This window comes from Patella vulgata, chromosome 4, assembly GCF_932274485.2.
Source record: "Patella vulgata chromosome 4, xgPatVulg1.2, whole genome shotgun sequence".
NCBI lineage: Eukaryota > Metazoa > Mollusca > Gastropoda > Patellidae > Patella > Patella vulgata.
The window spans coordinates 82954401-82972353 of NC_065882.2; the positions used below are offsets into that span (position 1 = coordinate 82954401).

The 17953-nt window shown below is 34.9% G+C and overlaps 1 protein-coding gene across 1 annotated transcript; it reads right to left on the bottom strand.

The window, feature by feature from the left end:
* Nucleotides 1-327: 327 nt before the first annotated feature.
* LOC126818537 (oocyte zinc finger protein XlCOF7.1) lies at nt 328-6585 on the bottom strand. The gene is made up of 3 exons (XM_050546001.2): nt 6515-6585; nt 3735-4327; nt 328-2349 (listed from the first exon to the last, which is right to left on the bottom strand). Exons 2-3 carry the CDS (start codon nt 4279-4281, stop codon nt 1634-1636), a joined length of 1263 nt encoding a protein of 420 aa, XP_050401958.2. The 5' UTR covers nt 4282-4327; nt 6515-6585; the 3' UTR covers nt 328-1633.
* Between the last annotated feature and the right edge of the window lie 11368 nt (nt 6586-17953).

Sequence of the window (17953 nt, forward strand, 5' to 3'; positions counted from 1 at the left end):
GTAAAAGCTGTTTAAAATCACCATAAATCGTTTAATTTGTACTTCTGTCGAGTTTAAAGATGAACATTCAATTTTGATAATGAGTGTTCAATTTACAAGTGTTTAATTTCTCAATCATTGTTAAAAAATAAACAACCCAATTGATTAATGATGTATAATGATTTATTTTTTAACATGATCAGGAAATTAAATACTTGTAAATTGTACACTCATTATCAAAATTAATCAGTCAGCTTTAAACTGGACACATGTACAAATTAGATGATTTTTGGTGATTTTAAACGATTTTTACGAATTTTTAAACAAAGATTTGATATTAAACGAATGTGATAGAAATTACTGCTAGATACACAAGATTAAACGATACCTGGGTTACAGTGTTATGTCTTAAATGTTATGTAAATTATTAATCAGACATTTATTAACTTACCAAGACCATATATCAACTCTCAATGTCATCGTATAGTTTAGTTTTTCCACAGACTTAAATCCGATCTGCATTTCAACCATAATCAAGACCTTGTTTATCATCGTAACAACGGAAGCAATGACAATCGAGATGTTTTATGCCAGTTCTTATGTATTTAACAATTTTTTTGACTGGTCGATGAACATACATGTAGCACAATCATCAAGGGCAGATAATTTGGATGATCCCAGAGATTAGTAAAGTGGATAGGAATGAGACCACTCGGGGTACAGAGGATGATATTATGAATAAATGTTTCTTAGTAAACATGCGAGAGGAGCCAGTCACATGACTGGTCTGGAGATGAGCAAGCGATAAATAAATATCATTTCCATTTCCTTAGAAAATCAAATTTATATTATATCTATCTATATACATGTTACATATAAATGATAGGATAAAATATTACTGATAATTTACATCTTATTTCAACAACCGATACTCCACAATTATATTCTATTATTAACTAGCCCATGTTACTCCCCGGTCCAAGATAATATAGATGCCCCTGATCATCATTTGACCGATTTTTCAATGGAAACCACAATATTTCCAATTTGTCATAGAGGACATCTAAATACAATGCCGAAAAATGGGAGCCATACTAGTTTGGGAAATTAATAATGCCCATGATTATGTAAGTTTGGCAATTTCGATATGAAAAGGCTCACAACACCCATACCAAATGTCAGTACTTTCTTACTGACACCCAAATTATTAAATTATTATATTAGTAGAATATTCCTGCAATCTGATTAAAATACAGATCTATATTATCGTATTTTTTATACTTTCGATGACCTACTCTATATGAAGATCTAACCAATTGTAGTGGAAGGTTACATCAGGTGTCATACGAGTGGCTTTTGACATCAGACATTGATTAATCAATCAGCGTTGACGTTTCTAGTGGTTTACCAAAAAGTTCCATCCAAAAACTCGCCGTAACAGTCCGTTTCATTGGCTAATTCCTCACATCATCCAGAACGCTGGTTATATAACAACTCTTCCAGATCTTAGTGTAGTCAAGACAAGTAAAACGAAATTTTGAACTATAAAAAACGAAACGAAATAGGATCTGTGTTTTAATCAGATTGAGTTTTCCTGTTAAATCTCTAAACTAAATAAACATTTGTATCGTATCTATGGTTACAATACCCTACTTTAGTTTAAACTTCCAAATCTAGCAAAATTATGATTCAAGGTATAAGCACGTGGATTGTCATTGGTTTGACGAGGATTGAAAGATGGATTCGGGACATTCCGTTCACCTGATACGCTTCCTCTTTCTCTGTGACGTTCATCAAGTAGGTAATTTTCACGTATCTTATCTGGATGGTTTGCAAAATTGTAGCGTTGGTAGTTTTCTATGTGGTTTTGCCCAGAAGCGTGCATGTGTTCGGTTTTGATTTGTTGATGTCTAAGTTGTGCGTTCATTTCAGGAGAGCCTTCGTTTAGTTGTCGACTTTGGTACATGTATGCACTTGATGGATCTCTCTGATAATTTTTTATACGATCTTGTCCGGACGTGTTCATGTGTTCAGTTTTGTTTTGTTCATTTCGAACTTGTACGCTCACTTCAGGAGAGCCGGCATTTATTTGTGGTGTGTCGTACATGCACGTATTAGATGCCGCTAGCTTTTCAGAAAGGTTTTTTTCGCCGTCTGATTTTTCCACTTTAACTACCGGTACTTTTGCGATCTGTGTGGTATCATGATGTTTGACTTTATGGTTGACAAGGTGATATTCAGAAACAAACTTTTTCTGACAAATAGTGCAGCTGAATTCCTGCTTCTTCTCGTGTGTTAGACGATGTCGTTTGAGTTGACTGCTGCTGGTGAAACATTTCTCACAACTGTCACAGGAATATGGTTTCACACCTGAAATATACACAAACAACAAAATATTAACATATTTCCATGACAACAGGAGGGGTTGGCATAGGTTTTCTCCGATTAGCTCCCAGCGTTTTGGATGATGTGAGGGATTAGCCAATGAAACAGTCTGGTACGGCAAGTTTTTGCCGTGAGGTGCACAGAACTGTGGATAACCCACTAGACACATCAACACTGATTTGTTTATCTAAGTCTGACATCATAGGTCAAAAGCCGCTCATATGACCTCTGACGCGATCTTCCACTACAACCAGTCAGATCTTCATGTTGTGTAGGCCATAAAACGAAATATAGAACTGTATTTGAATCAGATTGGGGTTCCATCCCAGTGTTGGCCCAGAAAGTTTGACTGATCAGTGGTGAAAGACTGAGGGCCCGGCAAGAAAGGGAAGATGGCATGCAAGTTGAGCCCTTGTCAGTTGAAATTTGATGTGAGAGTCCACTCGACACAAACTAGGTCATTTTGGAACTAACATATATATGGTTCAATCTTATTTCAATAATTCGTTTGCGCGTAGTGGTCTTTAGCAGTGGGAGGAAACCAGAGGCCCCGGAGAAAACCCACGAGGTTGGACAGGCAACCCTACTTCTGTCACGTACAAACAGGGATTCAAAACCATGCCAGTTGACTCAATGACAGGCCTTATGATACAGCGCACACATGCTAACCATTTGGCCATCCAACCCCCCATATATAGAAAATCTGATTTACCAGAGTAAACAAAGATGTCAGGGATCCTCAGAGATTTATATTATAATCAAGCCTGGAAATATGGCACCTGTCACAGACAATGTCAGGCACAGATTCAGGCTTTGTCAGGTACAAAACTGATTTGTCTTTTTTATTGATATTATTAATACAAGTCTGGCACTAAGTTGAAAATGTCAGGTACTATTTCATTTGTGCCTGACATCTTGTCAGGTACATCTAAAACCGTTATTTCCAGGCCTGATTATAATATATTCTACGACACACTGATCAGCAGTGAATATTTGCTTGGCCGTGACAATCACTGATAAGGATGACATTGATGCAACTTAATGAGCCACAAATATTAACTTTTTTCCTTCAACAAATTAAATTCTAAAACATTTTTTTTCATGGATTAGAAAAATAAAGACATTTGACGTATTTGTATGTAAAAATTATTTCCTATTTAGTGTAAATGGGTATTAAAATGAGTAAAAGGCTCCATTCTGCCCGAATCAGTAAGGTCTTATGTAAACAATGCATGCGCCATTGTGATATGTTGTCATGTGTTGAAGGCAGTCATCTTTTACAGAGATATTAGAAGACTTTCGTAATCCTCTGTCAAACAGATTGATTCTACGAGTGTAAAAACTGTTGGGAACCATTGTGTTGTTTTTACCTGTGTGAGTTCTGTCATGTAGTTTTCTTTTTTCCGAACTACTGAAGCCTTTGCCACATGTTCCACAAATATACGGCTTTTCTCCTGTGTGTGATCGGATGTGAACAGTCAGTTTATGTTTCCTCACAAACGATTTCCCGCAAGTCGAACAAATAAACGGTCTTTCTCCAGAATGGGTGTATTCGTGGCGCGTTAAATGATGAGAGCGTGTGAAACTCTTTAAACACGTCATACAAACATATGGCCTGTCACTGTCGTTACTTTTCTTTGTGACTGGACGCGCCAAATTTACTTTGAGAAATCCTGACGATGCCTTGGTTGGCTGCTCAGCTTTCCTTTTATTCTTTTTAGACGTCTTATCGCTGGAACTGCTCTGCTGGGAAGAAGTTCCATCCGAGTCCTTCCCGTCATCTACATCTTTTAATAAAGGAACACTGATTTTAAGATCTTTTCCATCTGTAGTGTTGATAGTTCTGTTGTCCATGTGAACAGGATTCTCAGTGGTTGGAAACAGTTTTGGAAAGTCAATTGTATGATTCGCCTCCATTTTAGTTATATCATAAAATTTTCAGCCATTGACTTGATAAAATCTCCTGAAATTAGCAAATATATGAATTAGATACATGCATGATGCCGAGAACTGCAAATAAAATTCATTATCTAAATCATCCATCATAATTCACTGTAATCCGGGTATCATTTAATCTTGTGTATTTAGCACTAATTTCTTTCATATTCATTCAATATCAAAATCTTTGTTTTTATAAATTCTTAAAAATCGTTTAATAAAATTATCAAAAATAAAATCACCAAAAATCATTTAATTTTAAACAAAGATTTGATATCAAATGAATGTGAAAGAAATTAGTGCTAAATACACAAGATTAAATGATACCCGGGTTACAGTTATTTTTATCACTATAGCCTAAGCATCTCGTATTACAGTCCGACATCTGACTCTCCTGACTTTTTTGCAGATATCAGATGGCAGGGGCACCAGAACCCGGGTACCAGGGTATACAAATGGTACCCTGCCCTTTTCTGGGGTATACATGTACATTTATACCCATGCCCTAATGATGAAAGTTTTCAACATTTTTACTAGCCTATTCATTTGTGAATAATCAGGCTTTTGTCTCTTTCATTATCATGTATTTTAAAGGGTTTTATGTTGGAATTTGGAATGCTAGAGGCGCTCTAAACAGCGTTCTCGGAATTGACAAATTTCAAAATTTTCTAGAGGCTGGGGGACAGAACCACCCTGGACCCGCCCCCCCCCCAATCTTTTGGTACCCTGGCCATCGCGCCGTTCCGGCACCCATGTCAGACGTGGTCTGATAGGCTTTGCTTTATGGGAATATTTGCACGCTTCCAATTTTCATACAACTGTAAATATATATAGCTTTTCAACATCAACACACTCGACTCTCTGTACAATCAAATTGGTTAAGACTACGATAGAATTCTGACATTGTTTCATTATTTTGTTACTTGTCATTACTTCTAGTGAGTATATGTTCAACTTGGACTTAAGATTTAGTTCAGGGTATGATTTACTCTTCCTTGATAAAAGAGACCACACTAATCCGCAGTGAATATTCGCTAGGCCGTGACAATCACTGATAAGGATGACATCAAAGCGACTTAATGAGCCACAAATATTAACTTTTTTCCTTCGACAAATTAAATTCTAAAACATTTTTTTTTTATATATTAGAAAAATAAATAAAGATGGTTTGAAGTATTTGTAGGTAAAAATTATTTTTCTATTTTAGTGTAAATGGGTTTGCAAAATGAGTAAAAGGCGTCATTCTACTCGAATCAGTAGTGTCTTATGTAAACAATGCATGCGCCATTGAGCCAATGACTGACGCCGCGTGATATGATGTCATGTGTTGAAGGCAGTCATCTTTTACAGAGATATTAGAAGATTTTCGTAATACTCTGTGAAACAGATTGAAAAGACACTAGAGAAGTGAACGAATGTATCAATTCCAAGGACCGTGAAGAGCATGTGTACAGTGAATGTTTTGTGGGGGAATAAAATTGGTCTAACAACTTTGGCCTTCTCTCTCACCTTGTTAAAATATCAATCACCATATATGTAAAAGAAAAGGGAATAACATATATAGAAGGTACCAGCTAAATCTGTTTGTTAAGGCCAGCTCAATTTTCGTCACGGTCGCCGAGATGTAAAGAAGGCTGTGGCACGTGATTGTTGGCGAGATTGTAGGTTTGGGTTAGGGTAAGCATTGGGGCTAGGTCCAGCGTTAATGTTAGGGTAGTGATTGGCGCTATTGCTGTTTACATCTCGTGACCTTTGACCAAACTTGAAGTTGGCCTTATCAAATAGATCTAGTGGGTTGATGGTAATGAAATGCATGATTTCGGTCTACTCAAATTTGGGTTTACTTTTTTTAGTACCGAGGCTTAGATTCCAGACCTTGAGCAAAGCCATTGTCATCTTTGTTTGCTCGTTTGTGAACCATTCAATATAAGGTTTTATCAGGTGTTCCGAACAAAGAAAGCATACTCCGCCTCGTGCATGATACTAAATAGAAATATAGCCTGGGCAAGGTCTTGGGCTACGATTTGTGTGTTTTCTTTCACCAAAATAACATACATTATCAACACAGCAGGGGGGTTCCAGTTCGGACGTCTGTCCATTGTTATCGAGTGATACTGATCTATTTTTTAGGTGTAGAGAGATAATTTCAACACCAGTCGATAATACAGCTTGATAATTATATTGATATCAACAAATATGTACAAAATCCTACTGTGTAAATTCTTTCTCTTGACGCCCTTACTCCAGCTTAGGGAAGTCGGTTCATCCAATCGTCGAAAGGAATCGCGGAGTGACTTTGGATTGCGAATCGGACCATTAAATAGAGTTGCGTCCCTTTGACTATATATTTCTAAAAGACGATCGTTGAACTCATTTTAACCATAGACATAATAATAATATAGACTGCTTCATCCAATGACGTCAATATGGACAATAGTGACGCCACAGGAAGTAGAAAATCCGCCATCTTCCGCTACCCCACATGACGCCATTGTTCAACGTTGCCGTATGTAGGTTTGCCGATAATGCCGTGTTATGTTGCATTCAAAAGCAGCCACAAACTTTCCATTGTGATTTTATCATTTCATACGTGAGTAAGTGGAGTAACAATCATATTTAGTCGAAAATATGGTGAGTTTAGCCACGTTTCACGTATTATTATTTGCTCACAAGACAAGACCGACGTTCACGTTGATTTAGAATTTAGGCCTACATCCGATTCCCAGCTTTTACAATTATTACATCGTAGAGCACAGGAATCTGACATTCTATCCGTATTATATATGCATACACCACACCGAACTAGACAATATATAATTTATTATATATATATTGTCTAGTTCATTATGGTGTATGCATATATATACGATTAGAAGGTCAGGTTCCTGTGCGTAGAGGTAGAAATAAAGGAGAAAGAAATTAATGAATGAAAGGAATAGTAAAGGAAAACATACTTTACAGATTAAGGCCAAGCATAAAGCCATAGGCCTATTCTTCTAAAAACCTATATGATGTTTGTGATGTATTTCTTATACACGCCTATGTAAATGGCCTAATATTAGGAAAACAAATGCTATAAAATTACAGACATAACAACCAGGGGCGTGCTGGCAGGGAGTTTAAGAGGACGGTGTCCTCCCAGGCTCCCATTAAGCAATAAGTCCACCCGTATAAGCGGGCCCCCCGAGAGCTCTAATTTTCACGCGGAATCCCCTCAAAAAATTGAGAGTGCGCACACAACGATTAGTAAACTATATTATGCTGGCGTGCAAATGTCTGTCACCTTAAGGTGAAATGGTCTTTGATACATGTACAGTGGACTCTGTCACATCCGATCTCTGATCACTCCGGATTGCTGTGACATCCGGTATGATTTTCATGTCCCGATTTATTTCCTTATTACTTCAGCCAAAAAATCGCTGGTAAATCCGAATTCTGTATGTTCCGGATTCCGAAATCAATCAGCCGTCCCGTCACATAATTTCCATTGAATCGACACCGTATAATCCGTACTTCAAACGGTGGGTGTGAAGCATCCAATTATCGGTGAGATTAAAACTCAATGGGTGTGAAGTCAGAAAAGATTAACAAGTAATCACCAATCAATTATCGGTGAGATTAAAACTGTGTTGATTACTTTGATCGGTAAAGCAGTGAACCCGGGTTGTTTTAAGGGAGTGGACAAGATCCACCTGCCAGTCAATTGGTCGGCCAATCGCAAAGCTTGGATGACAGGTGCGGTTTACTTTGATTGGCTTGAAAAACCGGACATAGAACGACAGATTATAAATGACAATTGACTGAAGACGGGGACGATGAAGAATATATATTAACGACAGACTTGACCTTTTCAAAATTCCTACGCATGCTCAACGACATTAAACACTTCGCACAGATTAAGGACGAAAAGATGATCGCAACAATTCATTTGTTAGAAGATGTTGCCCAGGACTCCGCCTTACGATATGCTTCCGGTAATCTTAACTAAGCAAACTACTTTAAACGATTACATGCATTGATATTTATAAATATATTGTACGCATGCATTGATATTACATGTAAACGATTTATGAATATATTGTACGCATGCATTGTTATTGTTAATTATTTAATATAATAAAATTTTGAAAGTACAAAAAATACTTCCGGTTTTCGGAGTTACAGTATTTCCGGTTTTGGAGAAAACTCGGTATTCCGAAACGTTGTGTGATCCGAATTATTGTAACGATCCCGCACGATGTCGGATGTGACAGAGTCCACCGTATTCATGTCTCGATATGTATAAGAAGCAATTTATTATTTGGATAGAAATACATTGTATTAGCATTATATTAAGCAGACCTGTCATGAGTGTCTTGTGTAGTACAGTAGTATGTCTTATAGTCAAAATAGCAGCATAAATTTGGAAAATATGATACCTAGATTTCTCCCAGAAGTGCTTCCAAACGCGTTTCCCGTTGTCAAATTTCAAAAATTTTCGGCGGGGAGAACCAGACCCCCCTACCAGCGGCGCGCCTTCGGCAACCGACGGGCCTGATAACAACAATGTGCATTTTTCTCTTAAACATAATTGGATTTAAGCCTAAATGTAAATATCGATAAGCTTATACATATGGATAGGAAAATTTGACGCTTATTTTGATCCGACAGCCTTTTTCCAACTTTTGATTTGTTTATCCCCCATTTATGATCAGGGTTAGGATTATATAGTGGAAATAGCGCTGATGAAAAAAGGTAGTCGGATCAAAGATAATCGCCAAAACTTGCATAGGATTATGTCAAATTTTCCTAGGCTCCCGGACCTATTCTCATATGTATAAGATTATCCATAGTTACAGTTTATTGCCGGTACTTTTTTATATAGATTAACGGCTCTAAATTATTTTACACTATGAGGTGACATGGAGTCACATACAATAAATGGCCTACATATATTGTGCATTTCTAAAAACAATTTGACATGGCCCTATATAAGGCCTAATTTTAAAAAAAAAACATTAAAAATAATATTGAAGAGATCATAACCAGCCTCCATATCTTGTGCTGTGGACACGTTAGAGATCATAATTTTTTATCCGATTTTGATGAAAATTAAAATGTATGTTTATATCCCATAGATCTCGGGCCTGTCAATATTCGCGCATATCGAGCCTTAACTTTATAGATTTAATATGGAAATCACGTTTTTAGCTTGTGGACCTTCTAGGTCACAATTTTTATTTGATTTTAAAAATCGTTCAAATATATCACTGTTGCCCGATAATGACTGTTGAGTTTGAATTTCGTGAAAATCGGGCCAAAACTGACAAATAGACCGCTCCCCATGTGACGATGCTAAGGGTGTGAACTCTCGATATTCATTGGTTGTATCGGACCGTAACTTTATGGATTATAGCCCCGGATTTTCAAAAGTTCACATTTTTAGCCTGTATAGACTCTCTAGATATCACAATTTTTATTCCATTTTGATGAAACTTAAAATATAATTTTATGTTTATACTCCAAAGACCTCCGTTGCTTTCTATATTGAACCATGTCGGACCCTAACATTCTGGAGTGGATTATGACTCCTGACTGTACGAAAATTCACCTTATTAGGGTTTCACACTGCGTAGCCACTATTGTTTTTGTTCGGATTATTCTTCTTCTTATTATTATTATTATTATTATTATTTTCCCATTTGAGCATATCTCAGAAACTACTTGTCGGATCGATTCGATGTCTTCGGTTTTACTGGGAAAGTGGGTTTGACTTAAATTTTAAAGCTATTTCCAACGTTCTGCGACAATGCGAAATGTCCGAAATCACCGAAGTTGTCGTTTTTCGATATTTGATACATTTTGACATAGCCAGAGAAAAGGCACATAGCTAAGGTACTTTGGATTTTTTATTTTCGACGAATCTTCATAGATATTAGGCGCCAAATTTTGAAAATTTAAATTTTTACGAAAAATTTTTTTATTAATGAATATTTTTATGTGGTATTTTACCAAGGGTTAAAGGGTCATCTGATTTGACAAAAATGTCAACATTTTTTGTCACCGTATTTTTCCTTGGCCCCCATTGGCTAATTCAGTTTTTCAGTCCTGGATTAATTATTTATTGTTCGATTTGTATAAAACAATGTTCATATGTTCCGCGGTCCAAAATGTCATTTTTTTTGTTACCGGTACATTTTCCTTTCGATAACGGAAATGACGTAAATTTAGCAAAAACTGCAACTTTGACAGTTCGGTACCACTTTTTGAAAGCAAATATTATTTTTTTCAAATCTGGTATGACTGAAAGGGTGTGCCCTGATAAGGCGCAGAAATCATCGCGCTCAGTTTTTTTAATTTTTATTTCGTTTTCGGATCATTTCGTTTTAACGGCGAAAAAAGGTGAAAAAATGAGCTATTCACAACCCATTCAGACTTTTCATATTTTAATATATTTTTTCGAAACTTTCATAAACTAGTAGCAATAATCCATACGAAGAGAATGTATGTGAAAATTAGTTTGTAATATGAGCAGTTGCCGAGAAATGGGCAATTTTGCATGAGTCACCCTTTACGCTAGTTTGCCTGTAAAAGAGTCAATTATTATTCGATTTTCATAAAAGTGACACCATTTGATGCGTAATGTCAATTTTAACAAGGTCAAACCAATTTAACATTTCCAATGTCAAGGGAAATGACGTAATTTAGGCAAAAATTGTATTTATAGCCTTCAAAACCAGTATTTTATTCAAATGAGTCGTATTTGTTATTTGTTTAAAATTTTGATATTTGATCCCAATCAACCAATAGAATGAACCCATACGATCATATAGGTATCACAAAATGGTTTCTAACTTGTTCAGTTGTTCAGATTTTCAACAGGTAACTTTTCAAGGTTTTTGGTCCATAAAAGTGTCAATTATTATTCGATTTTCATAAATTTTCACCGTGTGATACCTAATGCCATTTATGATTTCATACAAGTAATTTAACACTTTTACTGTCACCGGAAGTAATGTCATTTTGGCAAAAACTGTATTTTTAGCCTTCAAAACAGATATTTTATTCAAATGAGTCTAATTTGTAATGTTTTTAAAATTATGATATTTGATTCCAATCAACAAATAGATGGAACCCATACGATCATACAGATACCCAAAAATGGTTTCTAACTTGTACGGTTACAGAGAAATAGACGATTTTCTACAAGTCCCTTTTCAAGGTTTTTGGTCTATAAAAGTGGCAATTATTATTCAATTTACATAAAAAAATTTCCATGTGATGCCTTATGCCATTTCTGATTTCATAAAACTAATTTAACATTTTCATTATCACCGGAAGTAATGTAATTTTGTCAGTATCACTTACATGTAACAAATGTATACAATGAATTGATATTGCTGGATTTGGTTGATTCTGCGTACATTTTATTTCATGTGTGCAATGCTTACGTGGAAACCTGTTTAATGGTTTCATCGGTACCGGAAGTGACATATGTTCAAGGGTAACGGGGCACCGGTGAAACCCGTCATTACTGCGTCGCAGTTCTAGTTCTTATTATTATTATTATTTTTTTTCTTCCCAATTTGATTGTATCTCAGTAACTACATGTCGGATCGATACGATTTCTTAGGTTTTATTTGGAAAGTAGGTGTGACTTAGAGATTAAAGCTATTTTGGGCATTCTGTAACAATGCGAAATGTCCGAAATCACCGAAGTTGTCGTTTTTTAATAAAATGCCATAGTATTAACAATAATCATTGAATTTTAACATATGATGCATTTTGACATAGCCGGAGACCAGGCACATAGCTGTGCTACTTTTGATTTTTGATTGTCGACGAATCTTCGGAGATGTTAAGCGCCAAATTTCGAAAATTTAAAATTTTACAAAAAACGTTTTTATTTATAAATATTTTTATATGGCATTTTAACCAGGGTTGAAGAGTTATCCGATTTGACTAAAAATGTCAACATTGTTTGTGTCCGTAATTTTCCTTTGCCGCCATTGGCTAATTCAGTTTTTCAGTCCTAGATTAATTATTTATTATTCGATTTGTACAAAAGAAAGTTCATATGCTGCGTGGTCCAAAATGTCATTTTTTCTGTTACCGCTAAAGATTCGTGTCGGCACTGGAAGTGAAGTAAAATCAGCAAAAACTACAATTTTGACAGATTTTGACAGTTCGGTACAACTTTTTGAAAGCAAATATTATTTTTTCAAAATTTGATATTACCAAAAGTATACGCCATGCAAAGGCGCACAAATCATCGGACTCAGTTTTTTTAATTTCAATTTCGTTTTCGGGCTATTTCGATTAAAAGGTGAAAAAAGGTGTAAAATTAAGATACTTACAACCCATCCACCATCTTCATATTTTAAAATATTTCATCGTAACTTTCATAACCTCGTAGCAATAACCCATACAAAGAGAAATTATGTCAAAATTAGTTTGTAATATCAGCAGTTGTCGAGAAATAGGCAATTTTGCATGAGTCACATTTCGTGCTATTTTGCCTGTACAAGAATCAATTATTATTCAATTTTCAATTTTCTTTCACCATTTGATGCCGAATGCCACGTTTGACTAGATTAAACCATTTTAGCACCTTTACTGTCACCGGAAGTGACGTCAGTTGGGCAAAAACTGAATTTTAGCCTTCAAAACCGATATTTTTTTCAAATGAGTCGTATATGTTATTTGTTTAAAAGTATGATATTTAATTTCAATCAACAAATGGGATGAACCCATACGACCATATAGATACCACAAAATGGGTTCTAACTTGTAAGGTTTCAGAGAAATAGACGATTTTCTACTAGTCACTTTTCAAGGTTTTTGGTCTATAACAGTGTTAAATATTATTCGATTTTCATAAAATTTTCACCATGTGATGCCTTATGCCATTTCTGATTTCATAAAACTAATTTAACATTTTCATTATCACCGGAAGTAATGTCATTTTTAGCAAAAACTGTATTTTTAGCCTTCAAAACAAATAATTTTTTAAGTGAGTTATATCTAGTATTCGTTTACCATTATGATATTTCATTTCAATGATAATATAGATTGGATCAATACGATCATACATATGTCAAAAAATAGCTTCTAGCATCTTCCCTTGCAAAGAAATAATCAATTTCATCAGGATCACTTTTTAAGACTTTTCGCATTTTTATTACAGTTTATGGGTTCTAAATTAATTATTTATTGCCTGATTTGTATAAAACAAAAGCTCATATACTCATTGGTGCAAATTCTCAACTTGTTTCTACCTATAAAGTTTTCTGTCGGCACCGGAAGTGACGTAATTTTGCCTAAAATTTAAATTTTGACGGGTCGGGAGGTCTTTTCCTAAGGAAAAATCTTAATTTCTACAAATCTTATCAATGAAGATGAATGCTCCTACTACAGGCGCAAAATATGTCGGGCTTAGTTTTTTGGTTTTTTTATATCAGTTTTGTATTTGCGCCTTTTGGATTTAAGGTTGAAAAAAGGAGTAAAAATCAGCTATTTACAACCCATTCATCGTCTTCATATTTTAAATTATTTCTACGCAACTTTCATAATTTTGTAGCATTAATCCATACAAGGACAATGTATGTCAAAATTAGATTGTAATATGCGCAGTGGCCGAGAAATAGGCAATTTTGCATGCGTCACTTTTCACGTTATTTTGCATGTAAAAGAGTCAATTATCGTTCAATTTTCAATTTTTGTTACCATGTGATGCCTCATGCCACCTTTGACTAGGTCAAAACCCATACGACCATACAGATATCACAAAATGGTTTCTAATTTGTTCGGTTGCAGAGATATAGGTTTTGGTCTGTAAAAGTGTCAATTATTATTCGATTATCATAAAATTTTCACCATGTGAGGCCTTATGCCATTTATATTTTCATAGAATTAATGTAAAAATTTTATTATCACCGGAAGTAATGTAATTTTGGCAAAAACTGTATTATTAGCCTTCAAATTGTTTTTAAGTGAGTTATATTTATCATTCGTTTAACATTATGGTATTTGATTCCAATGGACATATAGATTGGATCAATACGATCATATAGCTGTCCAAAAATTGCTTCTAGCATCTTCCCTTGTCGAGAAATTTCCCATTAAAAAGTCTGCTAACATAGCGGTAAGTTAGCAACAAATTTTGTAAGGATCACTTTTTTGACATATGTAACAAATGAAAAATGGAATTGATGTCCTTGGATTTGGATGATTCTCTGTCTATTTTGTAACACGTGTGCAATGCTTATGTGGAAACATGTTTAACGGTTTCATTGTTGCCGGAAGTGACATAACCCTAACCCTTTACTTCACTTTGTCTTATTAGCTGGAACACTCCTATACAAATTGATTATTATTATTATTAAATGTTAGGACAAATAACGTGGGAAGTCTTCTCTTTAAAGAAAAAGTATTGCTAAATGCCACTGCTATTGTGCGGTGTATGTGAAGCTTGTAATGTATTACCGACTTCAAATCATTTCTAAAAACAATATATATTTTTTTAATTACGACGGTCCAATAGGCTTAGATGACTCTGACCAATTTTATATAATATGCAGATTTCGTTCTAAGTATAAGATGTTTAACACATAAGTACAAGTAAGTAAGTGGGCTTATCATCAAATATTGCGATCATTAGACGTGGTATATTGCCGATAGTTCATAAAAACTGCTTCTACTTTGATATATTAACCAGTCTCGATTCTACGGGGTGATTGGATACATTACCCCGAATAAACTCAATATATATTTATTTATGTAAACAATAAAAACATAAAAACACACGAGAAAATCAATACAGCCGAGCACATGATAAATCAAAGATTTGGAAACCTTTTTTCACAATCTATTCTCTATCTTTTTGGTAAGTTTATTTTGAGGTTTAAATAAAAATAAAATATTCACTGATTCGACATTATCATCGATTAACTATTTCAGTAATTCATAGGATGGGTAGGGGGGGGGGGGCTTGGGCGCTACTCAAAGTGTGAGACCATTATGCCATATTATTTAATGATTGATGCATTCTGAAAATTTGTGTCACAAAGATTTTTTAAGTAATACCCCCCCCCCCGCCCACACACACGCCCAACTTAAATTGCCCCCCTACTACTATGCTGTTATTCATATTCAATCAATAGGACATTTTCCATAATGGCTGAATTAATGCTACGTGTGAGAAACAAGTTTTTTAATATTGGTTAGAAATGTATTGTTTTCGAGACATCTGTCACGCAATAACTCCCTGGGTGACGAAAGACAAGTTGCAGTTTGCATGTTTGACATGTTTTTAAAACATGCTATGTATTGTTTGATTCTCTAGAAATGTGTTCAAATAAACAAAATCAATTGCAAGCCATGTAAATTTAATTATTAAATGAATCCACGTCAAATGTTTCTACCAAGATAAAAGTTTGAATATTTTTGATGTGTCGTATTTGAAACAATTTTCTAAGAATTCAAATTTTCACCAAATATTCACCAATTCCAGATAAAAGGGTCCGTTGAGCTACCAACAACAATCCAAATCACACAGTCACGGGTAAAACAAGCTATACATACAGTCTCAGGTTAAACAAGCAATATGTATTATAATAATATACAGTATAATGATCTATACTAAAGGATAAGAGGGCAGAATTCACATAGGTTGATCTTTAAATACCCAACATAAGCATATACACGTGCAAAGAACAAAAACGTTATACACAATCAGTCTAATTCTTTACTAAAAATGAGAGAGAGAGAGAGAGAGAGAGAGAGTAACGTCCACAAACCCAGGTCCAGTCGGGACTAACATGGTTCAATTTTATTTTAATAATTCGCTTGCGCGTACGGGTCTTTAGCAGCGTGAGGAAACCGGAGGACATATTATTTATGTTAGGATATATTATTTATATAAATCAGAGAAAAACTAAAACTGAATACAAAAAATCAGGGCCCTGTTTCACAAAAACTTAGATCTCCTTAAAATCGTCTTAAACTAAAATTCCATCCTAACCTTAGATAGATGCGTTTCACAAAACAATTTTAAGCATTTTAGATAAAATCCACCAAAATAATATTGTAAGTTAAAATTTTATCTCAACTTAAAATAGTAGCGTTTCACAAAACTATTTTAGGGACAATTTTAACTAAAATCAATTTTAACTTAGGACAGCCGTCACCCTCTCCTAACTTAAAATCACGACATTATCAAACATCGATAGAGAGAGAAATGGGGTTTAACGTCCACTCGACACAAACTAGGTCATTTCGGGACGAACATACATGTATGGTTTAATTTTATTTCAATAATTCGCTTGAGCGTAGGGGTCTTTAGCAGTGGGAGGAAACCGGAAGACCCAGAAAAAACCCACGAGCTTGAACAGGCGACCCTACTCCTTGTCACGTACAACCGACGATTCGAAACCACGCCAGTTGACTCAATGACAGGCCTTATGATACAGCGCGTACGTGCTAACCATTCGGCCAATAATACTAGACACACCATATGCAAAGTATTTACATAATGCCACCTTTGACTAGGTCAAACCATTTAAACACTTTCGCTGTCACCGGAAGTAATGTCATTTTGACAAAAACTGTATATTTACCCTTCAAAACAGATATTTTATTCAAACGAGTCATGATTTGTAATGTTTTTAAAATTATGATATTTGATTCCAATCAACAAATAGATTGAACCCATACAATCATACAGATACCAACAAATGGTTTGTAACTTGTACGGTTGCAGAGAAATAGACGATTTTCTACAAGTCACTATTCAAAGTTTTTGGTCTATGAAAGTGGCAATTATTATTTGATTTACATAAAATTTTCACCATTTGATGTCTTATGTCATTTCTGATTTCACAAAACTAATTTAACATTTTCATTATCACCGGAAGTACTGTGAACTTACATGTAACAAATGTATAAAATGAATTGATATTGCTGGATTTGTTTGATTCTGCGTCCATTTTATTTGATGTGTGCAATGCTTATGTGGAAACCTGTTTAATGGTATCATTGGTACCGGAAGTGACATATGTTTAAGGGTAACGTGGCACCGGTGAAACCCGTCATCACTGCATCGCAGTTCTAGTTTACTTTCTTATCTGTCCATCTCTTGCAAAATGTGGGCGTATTTTGCATGGCACTTCTTGTTAATTCGTTTTAAACAAAGGCTCTAAAAGAATTCAAACTATGAACAAAACAATTGACCTATATTTTGTGCGTTTCTTTTTCTCTTAAACTGTGAACATGCGGAAAAAAGTCGAATACAAAAAATAAACTATATTATTTTTATATTTACAAGACTATAAAATTACAGTCCATAATGAAGACTTACTACAAAATTAATTACGGTATAGGCCTATATTAAAACGGCTCTAAATTATAGACCATTGAGGATAATACAAAAAAAATGGTATTGGCCTTTATAAAGGTTCTAAATTCCAGACTATGATATAAAATAAGTCAACACAAAATCAATAGCCGCTATATATATTTGAATATTTTTTTTCTTAAAAACTACCGTGAAAATACAAATTTATAGGCACAATATTTCAATTTCAGCCTAGTTAAAATGAACCACTACCCAATATGCCGAACCTATCGACATTAATTTAATCTCAGGCAAGTGATTCAGTCCAATTTCTCTTTA